Source organism: Somniosus microcephalus, unplaced genomic scaffold (assembly GCF_052327205.1).
Source record: "Somniosus microcephalus isolate GS21.2 unplaced genomic scaffold, FLI_Smic_1.0 unresolved_chr2, whole genome shotgun sequence".
Classification (NCBI taxonomy): Eukaryota; Metazoa; Chordata; class Chondrichthyes; order Squaliformes; family Somniosidae; genus Somniosus; species Somniosus microcephalus.
The window spans coordinates 19,719,353-19,742,983 of record NW_028225180.1 but is presented as its reverse complement, the minus strand read 5'-3'; the positions used below and the strand labels follow the sequence as shown (position 1 = coordinate 19,742,983).

At 55.1% G+C, this 23,631-nt stretch overlaps 1 protein-coding gene across 1 annotated transcript in view; it reads left to right on the top strand.

The window, feature by feature from the left end:
* Positions 1-306: 306 nt before the first annotated feature.
* Positions 307-23,631, top strand: part of LOC147092235 (sarcoplasmic/endoplasmic reticulum calcium ATPase 2a-like) — a 25,081-nt gene continuing 1,756 nt past the window's right edge. Inside the window, exons 1-6 of the mRNA XM_085975575.1 lie at positions 307-367; positions 6,179-6,261; positions 12,502-12,606; positions 15,675-15,813; positions 17,196-17,276; positions 23,330-23,415. Of these exons, the coding sequence (XP_085831701.1) occupies positions 322-367; positions 6,179-6,261; positions 12,502-12,606; positions 15,675-15,813; positions 17,196-17,276; positions 23,330-23,415 (540 nt within the window). The 5' untranslated portion in view covers positions 307-321. The remainder of the gene's footprint in view (positions 368-6,178; positions 6,262-12,501; positions 12,607-15,674; positions 15,814-17,195; positions 17,277-23,329; positions 23,416-23,631) is intronic.

The window sequence follows — 23,631 nt, the reverse complement described above, 5'->3', positions numbered from 1 at the left end:
GATTTTCTCTCCCTTTTTCCCTAATGTCCTCTGAAGGCACTAACTGTGTGAATACCTCCCGGTGACTCGGGCTGGCATTGAGCAGTGTGTGTGCTTGAGTCAGGGTCAGCTAGTTCTGTGTGCGGTGTGTTGGCGCGTGCGGTGTGTTGGCGGGCGCGCGCGCGCGCGGTGTGTTGGCGGGCGCGCGCGCGGTGTGTTGGCGGGCGCGGTGTGTTGGCGCGTGCCAGAGAGCAGTCTTGCTTGATCGGGATGACTGGGCTATATCCAGCGTTTAATTGCTGTGTGATGCTGTTTCTAATGAGTGTTTCTTCTCTTTTTTCCATGTGGCTGCTCCATCTGTTTGTTCCAGAACTCCCAGCGGAAGAAGGTACGGCAATCTTTCACCTGTACTGCTGACGCCAATCATACATCGGGAGGATCAGGAGTAAAACCCAGTGGCAGGCAGAGGGGGTGAACACAGGAACAGGAGGAGGCCTTTCAGTCCCTTGAGCCTGTTACACAGGAACAGGAGGAGGCCATTCAGCCCCTCGAGCCTGTTACACAGGAACAGGAGGAGGCCTTTCAGTCCCTCGAGCCTGTTACACAGGAACAGGAGGAGGCCATTCAGCCCCTCGAGCCTGTTACACAGGAACAGGAGGAGGCCATTCAGCCCCTCGAGCCTGTTACACAGGAACAGGAGGAGGCCTTTCAGCCCCCTCGAGCCTGTTACACAGGAACAGGAGGAGGCCATTCAGTCCCTCGAGCCTGTTACACAGGAACAGGAGGAGGCCTTTCAGTCCCTTGAGCCTGTTACACAGGAACAGGAGGAGGCCATTCAGCCCCTTGAGCCTGTTACACAGGAACAGGAGGAGCCCATTCAGCCTCTCGAGCCTGTTACACAGGAACAGGAGGAGCCCATTCAGCCTCTCGAGCCTGTTACACAGGAACAGGAGGAAGCCCATTCAGCCCCTCGAGCCTGTTACACAGGAACAGGAGGAGGCCATTCAGCCCCTCGAGCCTGTTACACAGGAACAGGAGGAGCCCATTCAGCCCCTCGAGCCTGTTACACAGGAACAGGAGGAGCCCATTCAGCCCCTCGAGCCAGTTACACAGGAACAGGAGGAGGCCATTCAGCCCCTCGAGCCTGTTACACAGGAACAGGAGGAGGCCATTCAGCCCCTCGAGCCTGTTACACAGGAACAGGAGGAGCCCATTCAGCCTCTCGAGCCTGTTACACAGGAACAGGAGGAAGCCCATTCAGCCCCTCGAGCCTGTTACACAGGAACAGGAGGAGGCCATTCAGCCCCTCGAGCCTGTTACACAGGAACAGGAGGAGGCCATTCAGCCCCTCGAGCCTGTTACACAGGAACAGGAGGAGGCCCATTCAGTCCCCTCGAGCCTGTTCCTCCATTCAGTCAGATCATGGCTGGTCTGTGTCCTAACTCCATCCACTCGCCTTGGCTCCACCTCCCTCAATACTCTTGGCCAGTAAAACTCTTATCAATCTCCGATTTTAAATGATGAATTGAGCGAGCATCGACTGCTTTTTGTGGGAGTTCCACACTTCTACCGCCCTTTGTGTGAAGAAGTGTTTCCTAACTTCTCTCCTGATCGGCCTGGCTCTGATTTTAAGGCTCTGTCACCGTGTCGGAGACTCCCCCACCAGCGGAAAAAGTTTCTCTCCATCGACCCTGTCGATTCCTTTCAAAATCCTAAAAACCTCAATCAACTCACCCCCATAACCCAGGGAATGCAAACCTAGTTTATGGAATCTCTCCTCATAGTCTAACCCTTGGAGCCCTGGTATCATTCTGGTGAATCGACACTGCCCTCCTCCCAAGGCTAATATACCCTTTCTAAGGTGTGGAGCCCAGAACTGTACACGGTGCTCCCGATATGGTCGAATCGGGGCTTTGTATCGCTGCAGCAAAACTTTCTCCCCTTTATAATCCAGCCCTCGAGTTATAAAGGCTCACATTCCATTAGCCTTTTTGATCAAGTTTTGTACCTGACCACCACATTTTAGTGATCTGTGTACACGGACCCCTCAATCTCTTTGGACCTCCACTGTTCCTAGCCTTTCACCATTTAAATAATGCTCAGCTCTCTCCTTTTGTGGTCCAAAATGGGTGACGATACAAAGCTAGGTGGGAAAGTAAGATGTGAGCAGCTCACAGAGTGGCTGCAAAGGGGTCTAGACAAGCGACGTGAGTGGACAAGGAGGTGGCGGGTGGAGTATATTGTGGGGAAATGTGAAATTATCCACTTTGGTAGGAAGAATGGAAAAGCAGAATATTTTTTTAAAAGGTAAAAGTTTGTATTCAGAGAGACCTGGGTGTCCTTTGTACACGAATCACAGAAAGTTAACACGCAGGTACAGCAAGCAATTAGGATGGCTTGTTGGCCTTTATTGCAAAGGGATTGGAGTACGGGACCGGCGTGGTGCCGGTTTATCAAAAAGTCCGGATTACAGAGAGGTATAGTTAAAAAGGTACGAGAGCGCCGTACACAGCAACAAATCCAGGCTTCCCTGTTGCTTAGCAACAGCTGCAGGAACTCCGGCCACAGACCAAGCGTCCCTGTTGCTTAGCAACAAGTGTAGGAACCCCAGTTACACAGCCACAGATCCAGGAACTGCCACTAATCTGAAGTAAAACTTAACTGACCCTACTCCTGAATTTTGCCGGTTAACCGAGATTTCCGGTTATTTAGGTGCTGGTAAATCGAGAGTTTCCCTGTATAAGAGTAAAGAGGTCTTACTGCAATGATATAGGGCCCTGGTGAGACCACACCTGGAGTATTGTGCACAGTTCTGGTCTCCTTACCTCGGGAAGGATATACTTGCCTTGAAGAGGGTGCAACGAACGTTCACTGGATTGATTCCTGGGATGAGAGGACTATCCTATGAGAGATATCGTAGAATGGGCCTATACTCTCTGGAGTTTAGAAGAATGAGAGGTGATGTCATTGAAACACATCAAATTCTTACAGGGCTCGACAGTGTAGACACAGGGAGGATGTTTCCCCTGGCTGGGGAGTCCAGAACCAGGGGTCGCAGTCTCAGAATAAGGGGTCGGCCATTGAGGACTGAGATGAGGAGAAATTTCTTCACTCAGAGGGTGGTGAATCTTTGGAATTCTCTGCCCCAGAGGGCTGTGGAGGCTCAGTCGTTGAGTATATTCAAGGCAGAGATCGAAAGATTTTTGAATATTAAGGGAATCAAGGGATATGGGGATAGCGCGGGAAAGTGGAGATGAGGTAGAAGATCAGCTGTGATCTTATTGAACGGCGGAGCAGGCTCGAGGGGCTGAATGGCCGACTCCTCTTATTCTAGGCCTGTATTTACCAGAGTTTAGAAGAATGAAACGTATAAAATTCTGACAGGGTTAGACAGACTGGATGCAGGGAGGATGTTTCCCCTGGCTGGGGGGCGGTCTAGAACCAGGGGTCACAGTCTCAGGATACAGGGTAGGACATTTCGGACTGAGATGAGGAGAAATCTCTTCACTCAGAGGCTGGTGAACCTGTGGAATTCTCTACCACAGAAGGCTGTGGAGGCCAAGTCACTGAATATATTTAAGAAGGAGATAGATAGATTTCTAGACACAAAAGGCATCAAGGGGTATGGGGAGAGAGCGCGAATCTGGTATTGAGATAGAGGATCAGCCCTGATCACATTGAATGGTGGAGCAGGCTCGAAGGGCCGAACCCTGCTCCTATTTTTCTATGTTTCTTACGGCCTCGCGCTTGCCTGTGTTGAAATCCATCTGCCACAGTCTCGCGCCTCTCTCTGATTGGGGGTGGCGGCTGGGGTAAAGGTGTCCAGACTCTGACCTTTCGCCCTTCGCCACCCCTCGATTTGCCCCCCCTTGTTTGTGTCTTCATGGCTCCCCAGCTCCCTGAGACAGTCGGAGTGTGCCAACCGGCGCTCAAATGGTGCCACCCGCCAAGGTGCCTGGCATGCTGGATGTTCAATGTTCTCCCCCGGCGCAGTGCCGAATCACCAGGCAGTGCCCCACCCCTATCTCTCCAGAATATCCGGCACAGGCCATTCAGCCCAATCAGTTAATGCCGGCGTTTATGCTCCACTCGAGCCTCCTCCCATCCTTCCTCATGTAACTCCATCAGCGTAACCCTCTATTCCCCTCGCCCTCCTATGCTTCTCCAGCCTCCCCTTAAATGTGTCTATACTATTTGCCTGAACCACTCCCTGTAGCAGCGAGTTCCACATTCTCGCCACTCTGGATTTCTTGGCGACTATCTTTATATTGATGGCCTCTAGTTCTGCTCTTTCCCACAAGTGGAAACACTCTGTGTCTACTCTATCAAAACCTTTCATAATTTTGAAAACCGCTCTTCGATTTACCAGAAAGGTTCCAGGGATGGGGGATCTTCGCTACAAGGACAGGTTGGAGAAGCTGGATTTGTTTTCATTAGAGCAAAGGAGGTTGAGGGGTGATTTGATCGAGGTGTACAGGATTATGGCGGGTTTGGACAGGCTAGACGGGGAAAGGCTGTTCCCACTAGTTGATGGTACAAGGACGAGGGGACACAGATTTAAGGTTTTGGGCAAGAGATACAGGGGGGATGTGAGGAAAAACTTTTTTATGCAGCGAGTGGTGAGGACCTGGAACTCGCTGCCGACGGAAGTGGTGGAGGCGGAGACACTCGATGTTTTCAAGGCGAGACTGGATAGGCACTTGAGGGAAATAAACTTGCAGGGCTCCGGGGATAGAGCGGGGGAATGGGACTGAATGGATCGCTCCACAGAGAGCCGGCACGGACTCGATGGGCCAAATGGCCTCCTTCTGTGTCACTATGACTCTAGGTCACCCCTCAGCTGTCTCTTTTCAGACCCAGCCTGTTCATCCTTTCCTGATATGTATCATCTCGCATTTCTGGTACCATCCTTGTAAATCTTTTTTGTACCTTCTCCAGGGTTAGGGAGGTGGGCAGTCGCCCCCGGGGCTACAGGTCCCGCTCGCCAAGCTGAGCGTTCTCGAATCTCCTGCGGGCCCTCTTCCCTCTCTGGGATACGGTCCCAGGGCGGGGTGGGGGGTGCATTGAGCTCCCCTCCTCCTGCTCCTCACCCAAACTGACCAGCCATCATGGGTCAGCCCCGAGAATGAGGGCCATTCGGATGTGCCACCAAGGGGAGCATCACATCTCCTGAACCCCGATCACTTCCTCGCACAGTGTCCACACAGACACACTCCTTCCAACTGGGCAGTGATCAGGCGCAGGAACCCTGGCTGATTTCCCCTCTCTCTAACCCAGGAGTCACTGGACAGTGATCAGGAGCAGGAACCTTGGCTGATTTCCTCTCTCTCTAACCCAGGGGTCACTGGGCAGTGATCAGGAGCAGGAACCCTGGCTGATTTCCCCTCTCTCTAACCCAGGGGTCACTGGACAGTGATCAGGAGCAGGAACCCAGGCTGATTTCCTCTCTCTCTAACCCAGGGGTCACTGGGCAGTGATCAGGAGCAGGAACCCTGGCTGATTTCCCCTCTCTCTAACCCAGGGGTCACTGGACAGTGATCAGGAGCAGGAACCCTGGCTGATTTCCCCTCTCTCTAACCCAGGGGTCACTGGGCAGTGATCAGGAGCAGGAACCCTGGCTGATTTCCTCTCTCTCTAACCCAGGGGTCACTGGACAGTGATCAGGAGCAGGAACCCTGGCTGATTTCCACTCTCTCTAACCCAGGGGTCACTGGACAGTGATCAGGAGCAGGAACCCTGGCTGATTTCCTCTCTCTCTAACCCAGGGGTCACTGGACAGTGATCAGGAGCAGGAACCCTGGCTGATTTCCCCTCTCTCTAACCCAGGGGTCACTGGGCAGTGATCAGGAGCAGGAACCCTGGCTGATTTCCCCTCTCTCTAACCCAGGGGTCACTGGACAGTGATCAGGAGCAGGAACCCTGGCTGATTTCCCCTCTCTCTAACCCAGGGGTCACTGGGCAGTGATCAGGAGCAGGAACCCTGGCTGATTTCCCCTGTGTGTGTGTGTGTGCGTGTGCGTGTACCCAGACCCAGCGGGACCTTCATCGCCTGCGTTCCTCGGCTCAATCTGACCTGGTGGCGCAGTCGCCCACCTTTAGGCTCGGGTACTGACTCCCTGAATTGGTGAGACTGGGGGCGGAGGGAAGCTTGGCCTGTGTGTTTGGTTTAATGGATTGTTTTCTCTCTCTCTTTCCTCAGGGAAGTCCCTCTGGTCCCTGGTGCTCGATCAGTTTGAAGATTTGTTGGTACGGATCTTGCTGCTTGCCGCCTGCATCTCCTTTGTGAGTACGACGCTCGACTCAGTTCCGCATGTCTAACTCTTGTAAAACGTTACACAGATCGTGCACTCGACGGCCCAGTATCTGCTCGTTATCTGTGGGGTTGGCAACTGACCTTTCACCCTTCCTCGACCCGGGGGTCAAAACCAGCCCCAGACACAGGGAAGGAAGGCCACCTCGCTCTGATGGGGAACTAGGTGGGCAACCTGTCCTAGGAGCGCTCGATGCTGACACTGGGTATAAAGTGGGGACACACTGTCAGGGTAATGTAGAGGGAGCTCTACACTGTATCTAACCCGTGCTGTACCTGCCCCGGGAGCGCTCGATGCTGACACTGGGTATAAAGTGGGGACACACTGTCAGGGTAATGTAGAGGGAGCTCTACACTGTATCTAACCCATGCTGTACCTGCCCTGGGAGCGCTCGATGCTGACACTGGGTATAAAGTGGGGGGACATACTGTCAGGGTAATGTAGAGGGAGCTCTACACTGTATCTAACCCGTGCTGTACCTGCCCTGGGAGCGCTCGATGCTGACACTGGGTATAAAGTGGGGGGACATACTGTCAGGGTAATGTAGAGGGAGCTCTACACTGTATCTAACCTGTGCTGTACCTGCCCTGGGAGCGCTCGATGCTGACACTGGGTATAAAGTGGGGGGACACACTGTCAGGGTAATGTAGAGGGAGCTCTACACTGTATCTAACCCGTGCTGTACCTGCCCCGGGAACGCTCGATGCTGTCAATTATTATCTAAAATGGAAATAAGTATGGGTAATTGTCAACAAACATGCCTCACTTCGATTTAGCGCAGATTTGACATGATACAACTGGTTATGTGAAGCCTGGGAGCTGTCTTGTGTTGAGCTGTTTCGTGAGCTACCCTGAAATGATGCAGTGTATGGGCTGATGGTCCCTTGTCCCGGAAATTGTCCGGCATTCCTGGATGCTTTTACTGCAGGAAGTTAGAGGCTGTCACGTGTGGTCTGGCGGTGGAGGGAGGGGGTTGAGGGGTGGGGGGTGAGTTGTTGCAGAGTTCCTAGTCACAGACGTCTGGCGGTCGGGGGGAGTTTGGGGTCGTAGACGTCTCGAGGTCCGGCAGGATTTCATGGTCACAGACGTCCCGCGGTTGAGGGCCTGTTTGGCACTGCGGGGCGCGGAACCGATGGGCTCCAGGCAGCGAGCGAAGTGCAGAGCGAGGCAACCTCCCCCCCCCCCCCCCCCGCAGAGCTGCGGAGCTTCCCTTCGAGTCAGCGAGCTGCCTCTGCTGGACCCGGGCGGAGGCGGGGCAGACGAGGTTCCCTGGTGCTTCACACAGACCAAGACCAGTCTCTGCTCTCGAAGGGTTAACACCGTGTTTGAGTTTTGAGTCTGTCTGCAGAGGAATGTGTTTTCTAAATACACCAGATTCAGGGAGGGGAACTGGCTGCTGATGGGAACCAGCCAGCCTCAGATCAGCCAGTGAGTCACCGGCAATGCACTGGGGGAGGGGAGGGGCGGAGAATGCCATCTCACTGAAAATATCCCCAATCCTAACATAGTTAGCAAAAACTAAACCGAGAATTGAGAACTCCCGCAGAGCCCAACAGGAGACCAGGCCCATCTGGGTTCTTAAAGTATCTCTCGGAGTCCCTATACCTAATGCCCGGCATACCCCACCACACCAGGAATCCCCTTCCCATTCACTCCCATTGTACCCAATCCCAATGGACCCAACCCCTTCCCATTCAACAGTGCGGCACTCCCTCAGTACTGCCCCTCCGACAGTGCAGCGCTCCCTCAGTACTGCCCCTCCGACAGTGCCGCGCTCCCTCAGTACTGCCCCTCCGACAGTGCCGCGCTCCCTCAGTACTGTCCCTCCGACAGTGCCGCGCTCCCTCAGTACTGTCCCTCCGGCAGTGCAGCGCTCCCTCAGTACTGTCCCTCCGGCAGTGCCGCGCTCCCTCAGTACTGCCCCTCCGGCAGTGCCGCGCTCCCTCAGTACTGCCCCTCCGGCAGTGCTGCGCTCCCTCAGTACTGCCCCTCCGACAGTGCCGCGCTCCCTCAGTACTGTCCCTCCGGCAGTGCTGCGCTCCCTCAGTACTGCCCCTCCGGCAGTGCTGCGCTCCCTCAGTACTGCCCCTCCGGCAGTGCCGCGCTCCCTCAGTACTGCCCCTCCGGCAGTGCTGCGCTCCCTCAGTACTGCCCCTCCGACAGTGCGGCACTCCCTCAGTACTGCCCCTCCGACAGTGCGGCACTCCCTCAGTACTGTCCCTCCGGCAGTGCGGCGCTCCCTCAGTACTGTCCCTCCGACAGTGCAGCGCTCCCTCAGCACTGCCCCTCCGACAGTGCGGGGCTCCCTCAGTACTGCCCCTCCGACAGTGCGGCGCTCCCTCAGTACTGTCCCTCCGACAGTGCAGCGCTCCCTCTGTACTGGCATCGGGGGATGTTGGCCTGGACTATTGGGCTCGAGTGTCTGGAGTGAGACCAGCTGAGTCTAGGCTTGTGTGTGTGTGGAGGGGCAAATGGAGGAGTGACGGGATGATTAAACTACAGACTAGGATGTAAATGTAGTTTGGCCGGGTATGATTGTGGAACCTTTCAGTGAACTGAACTCTTTTCTGCGAACCTATTAAAGGGTTAACGTACAGTTTTGTGTGTGTGTGTTTATTTCTGGAGTCTGGTTTTCTGAGATTGTCCAATTCTGTTCCTGTCCTGCGCCTGACCCCACCCTCAGTCCCCTCCTCCCACCCTCCCTCGCGGGCTGGAGTGTTTCAAGCAATACCCCAGGGGCTGCCTGGTATCCCAGACCCCCTCTTTTCCCCCCCCCCCACTTTCACATACCATCCGTGGGAACCCTCTCAACAGATTCAATGCTTCCTGTCCAGTAGGGACAAACATTCCCAACTCTCCGGGGTGCTGTGCTTTTGTCGGGAATGTTTGGATGAAGAATTCTTGTGTTTTTTTTAAATAATTGCAAACACGGTGATAGGAATGTGTTCCTGGCCCTCTTGTGGGCAGTGGTGGCTATACACGAAGCTGGTTCACGGTCCCCAGTTCAGGTACAGCATCCCTGTGACCCAGCTCACCTGACAGTGGTATTGAATCAGAGAGTAGCACAGCACAGTAGGAGGCCATTCGGCCCATCGAGTCTGCACCGACACATATCCCACCCGATCCCCGCAACCCCTACACCAACACATATCCCACCCTATCCCTGTAACCCCATGTATTTAATCCCCTAACACTAAGGGTCAATTTATCAGTCAATCAACCTAACCTGCACATCTTTGGACTGTGGGAGGAAACCGGAGCACCCGGAGGAAACCCCCGCAAACACGGGGAGAATGTGCAAACTCCACACAGACAGTCGCCCGAGGCCGGATTCGAACCCGGGTCCCTGGCGCTGTGAGGCAACAGTGCTAACCACTATGCCACCGTGCTGCCCCAAAGCCCTGCGATTTTTTTTCTCAAGTATTTATCCAATTTCCTTTTATAAGGCTGCTACTGAATCTGCCTCCACCACCCTATCAGGCAGTGTGTCCCAAATCCTAACCACTCGTTGTGTAAAAAAGTTTTTCCTCACGTCTCCTCTGGTTAATCACCTCAAATCTGTGCTCTCCCACTGTCGACCCTTCAGCCATTGCAAACAGTTTCTCTTTATTGACTCTGTCTAAACCCGTCATGATTTTGAGCACCTCTATCAACATAAAAGCATAAGAAATAGGAGCAGGAGTCGGCCATTCGGCCCCTCGAGCCTGCTCCGCCATTCAATACGATCACGGCTGATCTGATCCTGGCCTCAGCTCCACTGTCCTGCCCGCTCCCCGTAACCCTCGACTCCCCTGTAGTTCAAATGTCTGTGTGTCTCTCCACGTTAAATATATTCACTGACTCGGCCTCCACCGCTCTCTGGGGCAGAGAATTCCACAGATTCACCACCCTCTGAGAGAAGAAATTCCTCCTCATTTCTGATTTAAATGGGTGCCCCCTTATTCTGAGACTGTGCCCCCGAGTTCTAGATTCCCCCACGAGGGGAAACATCCTCTCGGCATCTACCCTGTTGAGCCCCCTCAGTATCTTATGTTTCAATAAGATCCCCTCTCATTCTTCTAAACTCCAGTGAGTATAGGCCCAGCCTGCTCAACCTTTCTTCATAAGACAACCCCTTCATCTCCGGAATCAACCTCGTGAACCTTCTCTGAACTGCCTCCAATGCAAGTATATCCCTCCTTAAATAAGGAGACCAGAACTGTCCGCAGTACTCCAGGTGTGGTCTCACCAATGCCCTGTACAGTTGTAACAGGACTTCCCGACTTTTATACTCCATCCCCCTTGCAATAAAGGCCGACATTCCAATTGCAATCCTAATTACTCGGACCTGCATGCTAACTTTTTGTGTTTCATGTATGAGGACACCCAGATCCCTCTGTACCGCCGCATTCTGTAGTCTCCTCTTAGCCTCTGCTCCAAGGAGAACAACCCCAGCTCCTCTAGTCTATTCACATAACGATATTCCCTCATCCCTGGAACTATTCTAGTAAATCTCTTCTGTACCCTCTCCAAAGCCTTCACTTCCATCCTAAAGTGTGGCACACAGAATTGGACACGATGCTCCAGCTGGGGCCGAACTAGTGTGTCCCCCACTTTATACCCAGTGTCAGCATCGAGCGCTCCCGGGGCAGGTACAGCACGGGTTAGATACAGTGTAGAGCTCCCTCTACATTACCCTGACAGTGTCCCCCCCACTTTATACCCAGTGTCAGCATCGAGCGCTCCCAGGGCAGGTACAGCACGGGTTAGATACAGTGTACAGCTCCCTCTACATTACCCTGAGAGTGTGTCCCCACTTTATACCCAGTGTCAGCATCAATACAGACTCTGACCCTGTACTCTGGGTGTCAGCCATGACTCAGTGGGTAGCACTCTCGCCTCCTGAGTCAGAAGGTTGTGGGTTCAAGTCCCACTCCAGAGACTATAGCACAAAAATCTAGGCTGACGCTCCAGTGCAGTACTGAGGGAGTGCCGCACTGTCGGAGGGGTAGTACTGAGGGAGCGCCGCAATGTCGGAGGGGCAGTACTGAGGGAGCGCCGCACTGTCGCAGGGGCAGTACTGAGGGAGTGCTGCACTGTCGGAGGGGCAGTACTGAGGGAGCGCCGCACTGTCGGAGGGGCAGTACTGAGGGAGCGCTGCACTGTCGGAGGGGCAGTACTGAGGGAGTGCCGCACTGTCGGAGGGGCAGTACTGAGGGAGCGCTGCACTGTCGGAGGGGCAGTACTGAGGGAGTGCTGCACTGTCGGAGGGGCAGTACTGAGGGAGTGCCGCACTGTCGGAGGGGCAGTACTGAGGGAGCGCTGCACTGTCGGAGGGGCAGTACTGAGGGAGTGCTGCACTGTCGGAGGGGCAGTACTGAGGGAGTGCCGCACTGTCGGAGGGGCAGTACTGAGGGAGCGCCGCACTGTCGGAGGGGCAGTACTGAGGGAGTGCTGCACTGTCGGAGGGGCAGTACTGAGGGAGTGCCGCACTGTCGGAGGGGCAGTACTGAGGGAGCGCCGCACTGTCGGAGGGGCAGTACTGAGGGAGCGCCGCACTGTCGAAGGTGCCGTCTTTCTGATGAGTCGTTAAACCGAGGCCCTGTCTGCCCCCTCAGGTGGACGTAAAAGATCCCACGGCACTCTATCGAAGAAGAGCAGGGGAGTTCTCCCCGGTGTCCTAGCCAATATTTCTCCCTCAATCAACATCACTAAGATAGATGATCTGGTCGTTAGCACATTGCTGTTTGTGGGAGCTTGCTGTGCACAAGTTTGCACATTCTCCCCGTGTTTGCGTGGGTTTTCTCCGGGTGCTCCGGTTTCCTCCCACAGTCCAAAGATGTGCGGGTTAGGTTGATTGGCCATGATAAAAATTGACCCTTAGTGTTAGGGGGGATTAAATACGCGGGGTTACGGGGATAGGGCTTGTGTGGGATGGCTGTCGTTGAATGGCGGAGCAGGCTCGAATGGCCGACTCCTGCCCCTATCTTCTATGTTTCTATGTTTCTAAATTGGCTGCCGCGTTTCCTACATTACAACAGTGACCACACTTCAAAAAGTACTTCATTGGCTTAAAGCGCTGTGGGACATCCGGTGGTCATTAAAGACGCTATATAAATGCAGGTTTTTTTTACATTCTCGGACCCGGCTCTCTGCCCTCTGATGGGAGGCCCGGTGTTGTTCTACTTCTGCTCCTCTGCTGGTGTTGAGAGTCTAGTCTCTGTTCCCTCAGGTGCTGGCCTGGTTTGAGGAGGGCAAACAAACGATCACTGCGTTCGTGGAACCCTTTGTCATTCTGCTGATCCTGCTCGCAAACGCAATCGTGGGAGTTTGGCAGGTACTGGTGAAGGGCCACCGATCCAGGGGGAAATCAGCCAGGGTTCCTGCTCCTGATCACTGCCCAGTGACCCCTGGGTTAGAGAGAGGGGAAATCAGCCAGGGTTCCTGCTCCTGATCACTGTCCAGTGACCCCTGGGTTAGAGAGAGGGGAAATCAGCCCGGGTTCCTGCTCCTGATCAGTGCCCAGTGACCCCTGGGTTAGAGAGAGGGGAAATCAGCCAGGGTTCCTGCTCCTGATCACTGTCCAGTGACCCCTGGGTTAGAGAGAGGGGAAATCAGCCAGGGTTCCTGCTCCTGATCACTGCCCAGTGACCCCTGGGTTAGAGAGAGGGGAAATCAGCCCGGGTTCCTGCTCCTGATCAGTGCCCAGTGACCCCTGGGTTAGAGAGAGGGGAAATCAGCCAGGGTTCCTGCTCCTGATCACTGTCCAGTGACCCCTGGGTTAGAGAGAGGGGAAATCAGCCCGGGTTCCTGCTCCTGATCAGTGCCCAGTGACCCCTGGGTTAGAGAGAGGGGAAATCAGCCAGGGTTCCTGCTCCTGATCACTGTCCAGTGACCCCTGGGTTAGAGAGAGGGGAAATCAGCCAGGGTTCCTGCTCCTGATCACTGCCCAGTGACCCCTGGGTTAGAGAGAGGGGAAATCAGCCAGGGTTCCTGCTCCTGCTCACTGTCCAGTGACCCCTGGGTTAGAGAGAGGGTAAATCAGCCAGGGTTCCTGCTCCTGATCACTGCCCAGTGACCCCTGGGTTAGAGAGAGGGGGAAATCAGCCAGGGTCCCTGCTCCTGATCACTGCCCAGTGACCCCTGGGTTAGAGAGAGAGGGGAAATCAGCCAGGGTTCCTGCTCCTGATCACTGCCCAGTGACCCCTGGGTTAGAGAGAGGGGAAATCAGCCAGGGTTCCTGCTCCTGATCACTGCCCAGTGACCCCTGGGTTAGAGAGAGGGGAAATCAGTCAGGGTTCCTGCTCCTGATCACTGCCCAGTGACCCCTGGGTTAGAGAGAGGGGAAATCAGCCAGGGTTCCTGCTCCTGATCACTGTCCAGTGACCCCTGGGTTAGAGAGAGGGGAAATCAGCCGGGGTTCCTGCTCCTGATCACTGCCCAGTGACCCCTGGGTTAGAGAGAGGGGAAATCAGCCAGGGTTCCTGCTCCTGATCACTGTCCAGTGACCCCTGGGTTAGAGAGAGAGGAAATCAGCCAGGGTTCCTGCTCCTGCTCACTGTCCAGTGATCCCTGGGTTAGAGAGAGAGAGGGGAAATCAGCCAGGGTTCCTGCTGCTGATCACTGCCCAGTGACCCCTGGGTTAGAGAGAGGGGAAATCAGCCAGGGTTCCTGCTCCTGATCACTGTCCCGTGACCCCTGGGTTAGAGAGAGAGGAAATCAGCCAGGGTTCCTGCTCCTGCTCACTGTCCAGTGATCCCTGGGTTAGAGAGAGAGAGGGGAAATCAGCCAGGGTTCCTGCTGCTGATCACTGCCCAGTGACCCCTGGGTTAGAGAGAGGGGAAATCAGCCAGGGTTCCTGCTCCTGATCACTGTCCCGTGACCCCTGGGTTAGAGAGAGAGGGGAAATCAGCCAGGGTTCCTGCTCCTGATCACTGTCCAGTGACCCCTGGGTTAGAGAGAGAGGAAATCAGCCAGGGTTCCTGCTCCTGCTCACTGTCCAGTGATCCCTGGGTTAGAGAGAGAGAGGGGAAATCAGCCAGGGTTCCTGCTCCTGATCACTGCCCAGTGACCCCTGGGTTAGAGAGAGGGGAGATCAGCCAGGGTTCCTGCTCCTGATCACTGTCCAGTGACCCCGGGGTTAGAGAGAGGGGAAATCAGCCAGGGTTCCTGCTCCTGATCACTGTCCAGTGACCCCTGGGTTAGAGAGAGAGGGGAAATCAGCCAGGGTTCCTGCTCCTGATCACTGTCCAGTGACCCCTGGGTTAGAGAGAGAGGAAATCAGCCAGGGTTCCTGCTCCTGCTCACTGTCCAGTGATCCCTGGGTTAGAGAGAGAGAGGGGAAATCAGCCAGGGTTCCTGCTCCTGATCACTGCCCTGCCCAGTGACCCCTGGGTTAGAGAGAGGGGAAATCAGCCAGGGTTCCTGCTCCTGATCACTGTCCAGTGACCCCTGGGTTAGAGAGAGAGGAAATCAGCCAGGGTTCCTGCTCCTGATCACTGTCCAGTGACCCCTGGGTTAGAGAGAGGAGAAATCAGCCAGTGCTCCTGCTCCTGATCACTGTCCAGTGACCCCTGGGTTAGAGAGAGGGGAAATCAGCCAGGGTTCCTGCTCCTGATCACTGTCCAGTGACCCCTGGGTTAGAGAGAGGGGGAAATCAGCCTGGGTCCCTGCTCCTGATCACTGTCCAGTGACCCCTGGGTTAGAGAGAGAGAGGAAATCAGCCAGGGTCCCTGCTCCTGATCACTGTCCAGTGACCCCTGGGTTAGAGAGAGGGGAAATCAGCCAGGGTTCCTGCTCCTGATCACTGCCCAGTGACCCCTGGGTTAGAGAGAGGAGAAATCAGCCAGGGTTCCTGCTCCTGATCACTGTCCAGTGACCCCTGGGTTAGAGAGAGGAGAAATCAGCCAGGGTTCCTGCTCCTGATCACTGTCCAGTGATCCCTGGGTTAGAGAGAGGGGGAATCAGCCAGGGTTCCTGCTCCTGATCACTGTCCAGTGACCCCTGGGTTAGAGAGAGGGGAAATCAGCCAGGGTTCCTGCTCCTGATCACTGCCCGGTGACCCCGGGGTTAGAGAGAGGAGAAATCAGTCAGGGTTCCTGCTCCTGATCACTGTCCAGTGACCCCTGGGTTAGAGAGAGGGGAAATCAGCCAGGGTTCCTGCTCCTGATCACTGTCCAGTGACCCCTGGGTTAGAGAGAGGGGAAATCAGCCAGGGTTCCTGCTCCTGATCACTGTCCAGTGACCCCTGGGTTAGAGAGAGGGGAAATCAGCCAGGGTTCCTGCTCCTGATCACTGTCCAGTGACCCCTGGGTTAGAGAGAGGGGAAATCTCTCTGGGTGTGTTTCTGTGGATCCACGTGTGCACAAGCAGCTCGCTGACCCGCCGCCTCTTGCCTTCACTCAGGAGAGGAACGCGGAGAACGCAATTGAGGCACTGAAAGAATATGAGCCCGAGATGGGGAAGGTTTACCGGCAGGATCGGAAGAGCGTTCAGCGGATCAAAGCCCGCGATATCGTCCCCGGAGATATCGTCGAGGTGGCAGGTATGTGTGTGTGTGGGGGATCTGTACACCATTGCTTGAGGGCGGGGAAGGAGGGGTAAGTGCGTGATGGTGTTCGGGGCTGGCTGGTGTTGGAATGGGTTTCAGTCACGGGCAGGACACAGTTCTGTCGCTCAGCCTTCCCAATAGGTGCGTCTGGTTCACGTTGAGGTATAAACCTGATGCGCTGTCCGTAGGAAGCTGTTAGGGGCCACTTTCTTCACTGGTGAGCCAGAATCTGGTGCTTGAATACATCACGTAGTCAGGCCACAGCTGTTCAACTGCTTATCAGCCGTGGCTCAGTGGGACCCTCTGTCTCGCCTCTGAGTCAGAAAGTCGTGGGTTCGAGCCCTCACTCCAGAGACTCGAGCCCCATAATCGCAGGCTGACACTCCCCAGTGCCCAGTACTGAGGGAGCACTGCACTGTCGGAGGAGCAGTACTGAGGGAGCCCTGCATTGTCGGAGGGGCAGTACTGAGGGAGCCCTGCACTGTCGGAGGGGCAGTACTGAGGGAGCCCTGCACTGTCGGAGGGTCAGTACTGAGGGAGCGCTGCACTGTCGGAGGAGCAGTACTGAGGGAGCCCTGCATTGGAGGGGCAGCACTGAGGGAGCCCTGCACTGTCGGAGGGGCAGTACTGAGGGAGCGCCGCACTGTTGGAGGGGCAGTACTGAGGGGGGGCAGTACTGAGGGAGCGCCGCACTGTCGGAGGGTCAGTACTGAGGGAGCTCCGCACTGTCGGAGGGGCAGTACTGAGGGAGCCCTGCACTGTCGGAGGGTCAGTACTGAGGGAGCCCTGCATTGTTGGAGGGGCAGCACTGAGGGAGCCCTGCACTGTCGGAGGGGCAGTACTGAGGGAGCCCTGCACTGTCGGAGGGTCAGTACTGAGGGAGCGCTGCACTGTTGGAGGGGCAGTACTGAGGGGGGGCAGTACTGAGGGAGCGCCGCACTGTCGGAGGGGCAGTACTGAGGGAGTGTTGCTCTGTCGGAGGTGCCGTCTTTTGGATGAGACGTCTGCCCCATCGGGTGGAAGTAAAAGATGCCACGGCCACTATCGGAAGAGGAGCAGGGAATTTATCCCCAGTCTCCTGGTTAATATTTATTCCTCAACCAACATGACTAAAAATGAGATGATCTGGTGATTGTTACTGTGCTGTTTGTGGGAGCTTGTTGTACAGAAATTGAATGCAGCATTTCCTAACAGGATGAGTAAATGCACTTCAAGTCACTCATTGTATGTGTAGCACCTTCTGTCTACGGCAAAATCAGTCTTCATTAGAGTGACAGGTCCCTTTGCTCCAGTGTGTGTTGTTAACCCTCTGCCGCGCTTTCGGAGTGAGGTTAATGCGAGTATCTGCCTCTAACCAGGCTTCACCTATTTTTCAGTGGGAGACAAGGTGCCTGCTGATATCCGGCTCACTTCCATCAAATCAACAACACTCCGAGTGGACCAGTCCATCCTTACAGGTGGGTAATAGGGAGAGGGCAGGGTTCCTGCTCCTGATCACTGTCCAGTGACCCCTGGGTTAGAGAGAGGGGGAATCAGCCAGGGTTCCTGCTCCTGATCACTGTCCAGTGACCCTGGGTTAGAGAGAGGGGAAATCAGCCAGGGTTCCTGCTCCTGATCACTGCCCAGTGACCCCTGGGTTAGAGAGAGGGGAAATCAGCCAGGGTTCCTGCTCCTGATCACTGTCCAGTGACCCTGGGTTAGAGAGAGGGGAAATCAGCCAGGGTTCCTGCTCCTGATCACTGCCCAGTGACCCCTGGGTTAGAGAGAGGGGAAATCAGCCAGGGTTCCTGCTCCTGATCACTGTCCAGTGACCCCTGGGTTAGAGAGAGGGGAAATCAGCCAGGGTTCCTGCTCCTGATCACTGTCCAGTGACCCCTGGGTTAGAGAGAGGGGGAATCAGCCAGGGTTCCTGCTCCTGATCATTGTCCAGTGACCCCTGGGTTAGAGAGAGAGGAAATCAGCCAGGGTTCGTGCTCCTGCTCACTGTCCAGTGACCCCTGGGTTAGAGAGAGGGGAAATCAGCCAGGGTTCCTGCTCCTGATCACTGTCCAGTGACCCTTGTTGAAGTCAGATGGAGACAGGTGAGGCTGGGCTGAGATATCTGTTCCTGTAAGGTGACCGGAGTCGATGGAACTGCACATCAGCAAGACTTAAGTCCCACTAAATATTAGGAAGACGGAAGCCATTGTCTTTGGACCCCCACCCCGTACTCTGTTCCCCAGCTACTGACTCCATCCTTCTCCCTGGCAGATCTCTGAGGCTGAACCAGACCATTCGCCACCATGACATTTTAATTCACGCTGCGAGGAACTTCCGACACCATATCCCGTCCATCGCCAAGACCGCCTATTTCCACCATTGTAACGTCCTCCGTCTCTGCCCCTGCCCCTGCCCCCGCTCATTTGCTGCTGGAACCCTCAGCCCTGACTTTGTTACCTCCAGATTCAACGATTCCAATACTCGGCCTCGCAACTTCCACCATCAGTAAACTTCAGCTCATCCAAAACTCTTGCTATCAGTATCCGAACTCGCAGGAGAACCCTCCCAATCACTGTAACCTCCTCCAGCCCTCCCTATCTCTGTAACCTCCTCCAGCCCTCCCTATCTCTGTAACCTCCTCCAGCCCTCTCTATCTCTGTAACTTCCTCCAGCCCTCCCAATCTCTGTAACCCCCTCCAGCCCTACAACCCCCCCAATCACTGTAACCTCCTCCAGCCCTCCCTATCTCTGTAACCTCCTACAGCCCTCCCTATCTCTGTAACCTCCTCCAGCCCCTACAACCCTCCCTATCTCTGTAACCCCCTCCAGCCCCTACAGCCCTCCCTATCTCTGTAACCTCCTCCAGCCCCTACAACCCTCCCTATCTCTGTAACCTCCTCCAGTCCCTACAACCCTCCCTATCTCTGTAACCCCCTACAGCATCTACAACCCTCCCAATCTCTGTAACCCCCTCCAGCCCTCCCTATCTCTGTAACCTCCGACAGCCCTCCCTATCTCTGTAACCCCCTACAGCCCTTACAACCCTCCCAATCACTGTAACCTCCTCCAGCCCCTACAACCCTCCCAATCTCTGTAACCCCCTCCAGCCCCTACAACCCTCCCTATCTCTGTAACCTCCTCCAGCCCCGACAACCCTCCCTATCTCTCTAACCTCCTCCAGACCTACAACCCTCCCTATCTCTGTAACCTACTCCAGCCCCGACAACCCTCCCTATCTCTGTAACCTCCTCCAGCCCCTACAACCCTCCCAATCTCTGTAACCCCCTCCAGCCCTCCCTATCTCTGTAACCTCCTCCAGCCCTCCCAATCTCTGTAACCCCCTCCAGCCCCTACAAGATCATGTCTGACTAATTTGATTGAATTTTTTGAGGGGGTGACTAGGTGTGTGGATGAGGGTAACGCAGTGGATGTGGTATATATGGATTTCAGTAAGGCCTTCGATAAAGTCCTGCACAGGAGACTGGTCAAGAAGGTAAGAGCCCATGGAATCCAGGGTGCCTTGGCACATTGGATACAAAACTGGCTTAGTGACAGAAGGCAGAGGGTGATGGTCGAAGGTTGTTTTTGTGACTGGAAGCCTGTGGCCAGTGGGGTACCACAGGGATCGGTGCTGGGTCCCTTGCTGTTTGTGGTCTACATTAATGACTTGGATATGAATGTAAAAGGTATGATCAGTAAGTTCGCGGATGATACAAAAATTGGTAGGGTGGTAAATAGCGAGGAGGGTAGCCTCAGTCTGCAGGACGATATAGATGGGTTAGTCAGATGGGCGGAACAGTGGCAAATGGAATTTAACCCGGAAAAGTGCGAGGTGATGCACTTTGGGGGGACTAACAAGGCAAAGGAATACACAATGAATGGTAAGACCCTAGGCAAGACGGAGGGTCAGAGGGATCTGGGTGTGCAAGTACACGGATCCCTGAAGGCGGTGGAACAGGTGGATAAGGTGGTAAAAAAGGCATATGGGATACTTGCCTTCATTAGCCGAGGCATTGAATATAAGAGCAAGGAGGCTATGATGGAGCTGTATAAAACACTGGTTAGGCCACAGCTGGAATACTGTGTGCAGTTCTGGTCGCCACACTACAGGAAGGATGTGATCGCGTTGGAGAGGGTGCAGAGGAGATTCACCAGGATGTTACCAGGGCTGGAGCGCTTCAGCTATGAAGAGAGACTGGGCAGATTGGGTTTGTTTTCCTTGGAGCAGAGGAGGCTGAGGGGGGACATGATTGAGGTGTACAAAATGATGAGGGGCATAGATAGGATGGATGCTGAGGAGCTTTTTCCCTTAGTAGAGGGGTCAATAACTAGGGGGCATAGATTCAAGGTAAAGGGCGGGAGGTTTAGAGGGGATTTGAGAGAGAACTTTTTCACCCAGAGGGTGGTTGGAGTCTGGAACTCACTGCCTGAAAGGGTTGTGGAGGCAGGAACCCTCACAACATTTAAGAAGCATTTGGATGAGCACTTGAAATGCCATAGCATACAAGGCTACGGACCAAATGCTGGAAAATGGGATTAGATCAGACAGGGCTTGATGGCCGGCGCGGACACGATGGGCCGAAGGGCCTCTATCCGTGCTGTATAACTCTGAGACTCTATAACACTCCCTATCTCTGTAACCCCCTCCAGCTCGACAACCCTCCCAATCACTGTAACCTCCTCCAGCCCCTACAACCCTCCCTATCTCTGTAACCCCCTCCAGCTCGACAACCCTCCCTATCTCTGTAACCTCCTCCAGCTCCTACAACCCTCCCTATCTCTGTAACCCCCTCCAGCTCGACAACCCTCCCAATCACTGTAACCTCCTCCAGCCCCTACAACCCTCCCTATCTCTGTAACCCCCTCCAGCTCGACAACCCTCACTATCTCTGTAACCTCCGCCAGCCCCTACAACCCTCCCTATCTCTGTAACCTCCTCCAGCCCCCTACAACCCTCCCTATCTCTGTAACCTCCTCCAGCCCCTACAACCCTCCCTATCTCTGTAACCTCCTCCAGCCCCTACAACCCTCCCTATCTCTGTAACCCCCTCCAGCTCGACAACCCTCCCTATCTCTGTAACCTCCTCCAGCTCCTACAACCCTCCCTATCTCTGTAACCCCCTCCAGCTCGACAACCCTCCCAATCACTGTAACCTCCTCCAGCCCCTACAACCCTCCCTATCTCTGTAACCCCCTCCAGCTCGACAACCCTCCCTATCTCTGTAACCTCCGCCAGCCCCTACAACCCTCCCAATCTCTGTAACCTCCTCCAGCCCCTACAACCCTCCCTATCTCTGTAACCTCCTCCAGCCCCTACAACCCTCCCTATCTCTGTAACCTCCTCCAGCCCCTACAACCCTCCCTATCTCTGTAACCTCCTCCAGCCCCTACAACACTCCCTATCTCTGTAACCTCCTCCAGCCCCTACAACTCTCCCTATCTCTGTAACCTCCTCCAGCCCCCTACAACCCTCTCTATCTCTGTAACCTCCTCCAGCCCTACAACCCTCCCCATCTCTGTAACCTCCTCCAGCCCCCTACAACCCTCTCTATCTCTGTAACCTCCTCCAGCCCTACAACCCTCCCTATCTCTGTAACCTCCTCCAGCCCTACAACCCTCCCTATCTCTGTAACCTCCTCCAGCCCCCTACAACCCTCTCTATCTCTGTAACCTCCTCCAGCCCTACAACCCTCCCTATCTCTGTAACCTCCTCCAGCCCCTACAACCCTCCCTATCTCTGTAACCTCCTCCAGCCCCCTACAACCCTCCCTATCTCTGTAACCCCCTCCAGCTCGACAACCCTCCCTATCTCTGTAACCTCCTCCAGCCCCTACAACCCTCCCTATCTCTGTAACCCCCTCCAGCTCGACAACCCTCCCTATCTCTGTAACCTCCTCCAGCCCCTACAACCCTCCCTATCTCTGTAACCTCCTCCAGCTCCTACAACCCTCCCTATCTCTGTAACCCCCTCCAGCCCCTACAACACTCCCTATCTCTGTAACCTCCTCCAGCCCCTACAACTCTCCCTATCTCTGTAACCTCCTCCAGCCCCCTACAACCCTCCCTATCTCTGTAACCTCCTCCAGCCCCTACAACCCTCCCTATCTCTGTAACCTCCTCCAGCCCCCTACAACCCTCTCTATCTCTGTAACCTCCTCCAGCCCTACAACCCTCCCTATCTCTGTAACCTCCTCCAGCCCCCTACAACCCTCTCTATCTCTGTAACCTCCTCCAGCCCTACAACCCTCCCTATCTCTGTAACCTCCTCCAGCCCCTACAACCCTCCCTATCTCTGTAACCTCCTCCAGCCCGACAACCCTCCCTATCTCTGTAACCTCCTCCAGCCCCCTACAACCCTCTCTATCTCTGTAACCTCCTCCAGCTCGACAACCCTCCCTATCTCTGTAACCCCCTCCAGCTCGACAACCCTCCCAATCACTGTAACCTCCTCCAGCCCCTACAACCCTCCCTATCTCTGTAACCCCCTCCAGCTCGACAACCCTCCCTATCTCTGTAACCTCCTACAATCCTCCCTCTCGCAGTAATCTCCTACAACCCTCTCTATCTCTGTAACCTCCTCCAGCCCCTACAACCCTCCCTATCTCTGTAACCTCCTCCAGCCCCTACAACTCTCCCTATCTCTGTAACCTCCTCCAGCCCCTACAACCCTCCCTATCTCTGTAACCTCCTCCAGCCCCTACAACTCTCCCTATCTCTGTAACCTCCTCCAGCCCCCGACAACCCTCCCTATCTCTGTAACCCCCTCCAGCCCCTACAACCCTCCCTATCTCTGTAACCTCCTACAATCCTCCCTCTCGCAGTAATCTCCTACAACCCTCTCTATCTCTGTAACCTTCTCCAGCCTCTACAACACTCCCTATCTCTGTAACCTCCTCCAGCCCCTACAACCCTCCCTATCTCTGTAACCTCCTCCAGCCCCTACAACCCTCCCTATCTCTGTAACCTCCTCCAACCCCTACAACCCTCCCTATCTCTGCAACCTCCTCCAATTCTGGCCTCTTGAGCATCCCTGATTTTTATTGCCCCACCATTAGCGGCCGTGCCTTCAGTTGCCTGGGCCCCGAGCTCTGGAATTCCCTCCCTGAACCTCTCCACCTCTCTCCTCCTTTAAGACGCTCCTTACAGCCGACCTTTTTGACCGAGCTTTTGGTCCCCTCCTTTCTGTCTGATTTACGCTCCTGTGAAGTGGGTTGGGATGTTTGACTGCGATATAAATACAAGTTGTGGGGGGGGGGTGGGGGGGAAACAGTGGGCGGATCCGACACAGGATTCACCGGGTCACGGTCAGGACGGTTTTACCTCTTGCCACCTAGTCCGTGCGCACCTCTACCCGCTGTCAGGCCCGGTATCCTGGCCTTCCTCCAAGGGGCAGCATGGCGTGTCACGCTATCTGGTTGGCACTGCTTCGGCACGGGCGCTCCCCAGGGTGAGTGTGGGAGGGTGAGACCTGGTCGCTGTGCGAGATGCTCCGGGATCGGTCTGTTTATTTCTCGCCCTGTTTTACTCGCAGGGGAGTCGGTCTCTGTGATCAAGCATACGGACCCGGTACCAGATCCTCGCGCGGTAAACCAAGACAAGAAGAACATGTTGTTCTCGGTAAGACCGGGTGCTGCGGGGTGGGGTGGGGAATGGATGGGGACTCCAGTCATTGGGTTACAGTGGGGAGGGTGGGGTGGGGAATGGATGGGGACTCCAGTCGTTGGGTTACAGTGGGGAGGGTGGGGTGGGGAATGGATGGGGACTCCAGTCGTTGGGTTGCAGTGGGGGGGGGGGGGGAATGGATGGGGACTCCAGTCGTTGGGTTACAGTGGG